This window comes from Bidens hawaiensis, unplaced genomic scaffold (genome assembly GCF_021521415.1).
Source record: "Bidens hawaiensis isolate Kalapana, Puna unplaced genomic scaffold, B.hawaiensis_p1.1 tig00084159_1, whole genome shotgun sequence".
Lineage (NCBI taxonomy): Eukaryota > Viridiplantae > Streptophyta > Magnoliopsida > Asterales > Asteraceae > Bidens > Bidens hawaiensis.
The window spans coordinates 6,478-10,875 of record NW_027504061.1 but is presented as its reverse complement, the minus strand read 5'-3'; the positions used below and the strand labels follow the sequence as shown (position 1 = coordinate 10,875).

At 33.4% G+C, this 4,398-nt stretch overlaps 2 protein-coding genes across 2 annotated transcripts; one reads left to right on the top strand and one right to left on the bottom strand.

The window, feature by feature from the left end:
• Positions 1–2,211: 2,211 nt before the first annotated feature.
• Positions 2,212–3,487, top strand: LOC143607614 (protein DELETION OF SUV3 SUPPRESSOR 1(I)-like). Its single transcript, XM_077082997.1, has 2 exons — positions 2,212–2,376; positions 3,213–3,487. The coding sequence occupies exons 1-2, from the start codon at positions 2,280–2,282 to the stop codon at positions 3,341–3,343; spliced, it is 228 nt and encodes a 75-aa protein (XP_076939112.1). The 5' UTR covers positions 2,212–2,279; the 3' UTR covers positions 3,344–3,487.
• A 102-nt stretch (positions 3,488–3,589) lies between these two features.
• On the bottom strand, positions 3,590–4,015 carry LOC143607615 (RING-H2 finger protein ATL74-like). The gene has a single exon (XM_077082998.1). The coding sequence runs from the start codon at positions 4,013–4,015 to the stop codon at positions 3,590–3,592; it is 426 nt and encodes a 141-aa protein (XP_076939113.1).
• Between the last annotated feature and the right edge of the window lie 383 nt (positions 4,016–4,398).

The window sequence follows — 4,398 nt, the reverse complement described above, 5'->3', positions numbered from 1 at the left end:
CGATTCGAATCGTCGTGACGGAAACTGGCATCGTAATCGTCACCGTCGGTAAAACGTTTGGAGGAAGTTGGAGTAGGAAGTTACTCATTGAATGTATGTGTAATTATTTTCCTTTCTAAACCTCTACATGGGAGGCTAAAATCGTAACACGTGGAATGCTCAATTCTAAATGTAGCATAGAAAATATTCATATGCTAAATAACAGGGTAAGTAATTTAGGTTGGTGAGCGATTTCCAATTAAAAAGTTGGATCGAGGACCAAGGGTAGCTCGTGGGGAAGCGAAACCAAGTTAGAGTTTTAGGCCCACACTCGGTTAAGGCCTCCAAATCAAAAATAAAATTATATATAGATATATTATAATGAGTATAGTAAACTCAAATTAATGTATTGGTGTTGTAGGCTTGGTTGTTACTAAAGTTCTAGTTATGAGTTCAAAACTTGTAATACTCAATTTTTTTTTCTTTAACAATTTTTATAAAAAGGTCTCAAAATCTTGTTTCGTTTTAGGCCCACACATTCGTTGAGCCGGCCCTGTCGAGGACATGATCTCCTTGTGGAATTGAAATGACTAAATAACCACTAAACCAATGGTAATAGTTGTGTTAAATTGTAATAACCCGCGACATCATCTTGAAATATATGATAAGCGACTTGTGAAGAAAAAAGTATGCAATAACATTTTTTCACCGATATCTAGCAACAATTTAGGTCCACGATACTTTATATAGGTTTAAGCTAAGTTCCATCTAAATCTATATTTTTCTTTTAACCATTAATACTAATCCACTTTAAGTTGTATAGCATTATTATATTTTGTTGCTAAGAATTATTTATATATCCTTAATATTGGTACTGAACATACAATTATTATCGTTAAATTCATAGAAATGAGACTAAAACGGTAAAACTTTATATGTAGTATCATCCACTTTCTTAGGTCCATTATAAAGAGAGAGCATAAGCTATTTAGTCGTTTCTTACCTAAACTATACATAATTAGAAATTTAGTTTTGGGGTTATAAATGGCTTGGTTGCTTTTGTTATACTTATGGCGTAAAACAAATATGTAAATGTTAATCTGGGTTTCTTAACGTGTACTTGGGCTAAGGTAATTGGTCCGAAACAGTTAAGTTTTCAATGAAAGCCCATATGTAAATTTTACACTACAAATACAAACATAAACAGGAGAAATCACTTTGTTACATGTGTCACGTGACTCACGTCAAAATTTCTTTCATACACATACATTGCATAACATCGAAATTAAACTGCTATTCAAATAAATTTACTTGGTTTAACTATTTTGTTTCTTGATATATTTGGCTGTTAAAAAAAGGAGAAGTTATTTTCCTGATGAATTCAATCACATTTATGTTTTTGTTACTAGACGTAGAATGGTAGAAGAAAGGACACAGAATTCTGATGAATACAACTTTAAACATTTGAATAATAAAAATTTCAAGAATTTCTAACATGTTGATGATACTATATATCATGAATTAAATTTCCTATTCAAGATTCTTCACTTAATTGTAACTAGGGCTACAAACGAGCCGAGCCACTCGCAAGTTACTTGAGCTCGAATTGATTAAATAAATAACTAAAAATGAGTCGAGCTTTGTCGAGCCCGGCCCTCCAATAAAGCTTGTTTGGTTATCGAGCCTGAGCTCGAGCCTTGTATGGAAAGCCCGTTGAGCCTTAACTAGGCTTGTGTATTTTAAGTTTAACTTCCTTTCGATTTTCTATCATTCTATATATTAATTTTACACTGCATTACCAAGCTCAAGCCGAGTTTATGTTTGGTTAAAGTTCCCCTCCAAATATATATAAATAATTAAAAACGTATATAAATTAATAAATAAACAATTTACGGGCCGGACTCAAGCTTGAAAAAACAACTTACGAGCCGAACTCGAGCTTTAGAAAATGAGTTGTTAATAAGTCAAACTCAAGCTCTTATAAGTCGAAATGAGCCGAGCTCGAGGGTTTGGGTTGGCTCGGCTAGTTTACAGTTACACCCCAAACTGTAACAAAGAAATTGAGAAAGAAAAATGATGATGATTATGTAAGGGAGCATTTATATTTTTGTTTGAGGGATGATTATGTAAAGTTTAGAAAATAAAAGGTCTTTGAGGGATTGACACTGGTAATCGACAGCGTATCATACGCTTTTAACTTTCTTGCTGCTCAATCCATCATAGATTCTTATTCTTATTCTTCCTTCAATAACGATTTCTTCTCGAGTATTCGCCATTCAAATCAACTGTAACCGTAAGATATGGCAACAACGGAGCAACCCAAAGCACCGGCTGAAGAAGCAAAGATCGATTTGTTCGAAGATGACGACGAGTTTGAAGAGTTTGAAATCGATCAAGGTAACTTCATGTTTTAACTATTCTATTCAATTGTAGTTCAGATGCTCAGTTTTCGGATAATTGATTGCTTGTCTTTTGGTTACGGATGTAAACGAACACAACCGAATAAATAAGGCCTTGCTCATGTTTGGTCGTTAAGCTTTTATTGGACTAACGAACTTCTAACCGAACCAAATGGACTTGTTCGTGATTCATGAACACAAACGGACAAACAACACAGACGATGTTTTATTTGATTTGGCTACACGAGAATGGTTTGCCAGGTTTGGCTACCAAGCTTGGTTAGTATTTTCGTTAACATTCATATTCATATGCTAATTCTCCTTATAAATTATCACATAATGAGACGTAAACGAAAACGTTATCAAACGTTCACAAACACAGTTGAACGAGTATGGCCTTTGTTTGTGTTCGTTCATTTAATTAATCGGACGAAATTCTCGCCAAGTAAGTTGCCATTTGTTCAGTTCGTTTACAACCCTTATCTTGGTTCATAATTCATGAGGTGCATTAGAATTGTAAGATAATGATGTTAGTTTTTAGTTCAGACTGAAATTAGGTTAAAATCATTGATCAAACCAATGGAATTAGCTTTCTTGTTATTGGATCTTATACATTGATGATAATAATTGATACCTAGAGTAGGAATAGTAAAATCCCTAATATAGCTTGTTATTAGTTAGGAACCAACCCCATACTAATATGCTATCATAATTCATACAGTACATAGAAAGCTTTAATCTTTATGTAATTTGTAATCATTCAATCTATTATTGTTGCATATATCCAAAGTTCTTATGCTACATTCATGAATCATGATGAAAAATATTTTGTAGAGTGGGATGTTAAGGAAGAAGGGAAGGAAGTAACTCAACAATGGGAAGACGATTGGGACGATGATGATGTTAACGATGACTTCTCTTTGCAGCTCAGAAGAGAACTCGAAGACAACACCGACAAAAAGTGAATGAAATCTACAAATCTTGCAGTACTTTCACATCCATAAGTTTATTATACTATTTCTTTAATTAATGAATAACTCGTTATGTCTACTTATTTTCGTGTTTTGCAGATTAATGTATAATCCTTTTGCAACTAACTATTTTCTATATCTAGGCAGTGATAAAACAATAAAACATAACTAAGAACTATGACATGTTCAAAACCTTCCACATGACATAGAACCATCACTCGGGTCAAACCCGCGTCGTCTCTAAGTTAACTCTAAACAAATATCACCGGCTCCACAACTTTTTCCCAAATCAACACAAGTTCTACAAATTGGGCAAGTAGCGGTCTTGATTAGCCATGAATCAACACAATTAGCATGAAAACTATGCTTACAACTTGGCAATAATCTGCATCTATCACCATTTTTAAAGACATCCAAACACACTGCACACTCCATACTTTTCACTTTACTGTCATCATCAATTTCTTGATCCGGTTTGTAATCATACCATGGTAGCTTGTTTATATCATCTTTTGACATGGTACTACTTCTTTGCACTACAGTACTACTCCCAATGCTCTCTCGAGTCATCCCTAATGTCCTTGTAGCTACACATACATGAATTATGACCAAAATAGCAATAGCCACAAGCAATAACACCACGGCAGTCACAATTTCTAGCAACATGATTGTTCCTGATTTCTAATTTATCAAACAAGTGTATGAACAGAAGATATTTTTGAATGTAGATGTGAAGAAGGGTAATGGTAGTTTGGTGGGCAAAACAAGTTTGATATAATGTTTTATTATGGATTTTTAATCTTTTCTTGAAAAATTAAATGAATCATTTGAAAGCAACTTGAGTTTTTGCTGATGTTGACCAATGATGCCATTTTCTTGTCAAGATAAGAACATAACCATTGTTACTACTTAAACCATTTGGGATGTTGATGCAGCCTAATATACAGCATCCTAATATACTAGCATTAAAACCCTTTTAGCTTTTAATTATTCATTAATAACCACTTTGAACATTTATTAATTATTACTAAGCATTAAATACCATTGAT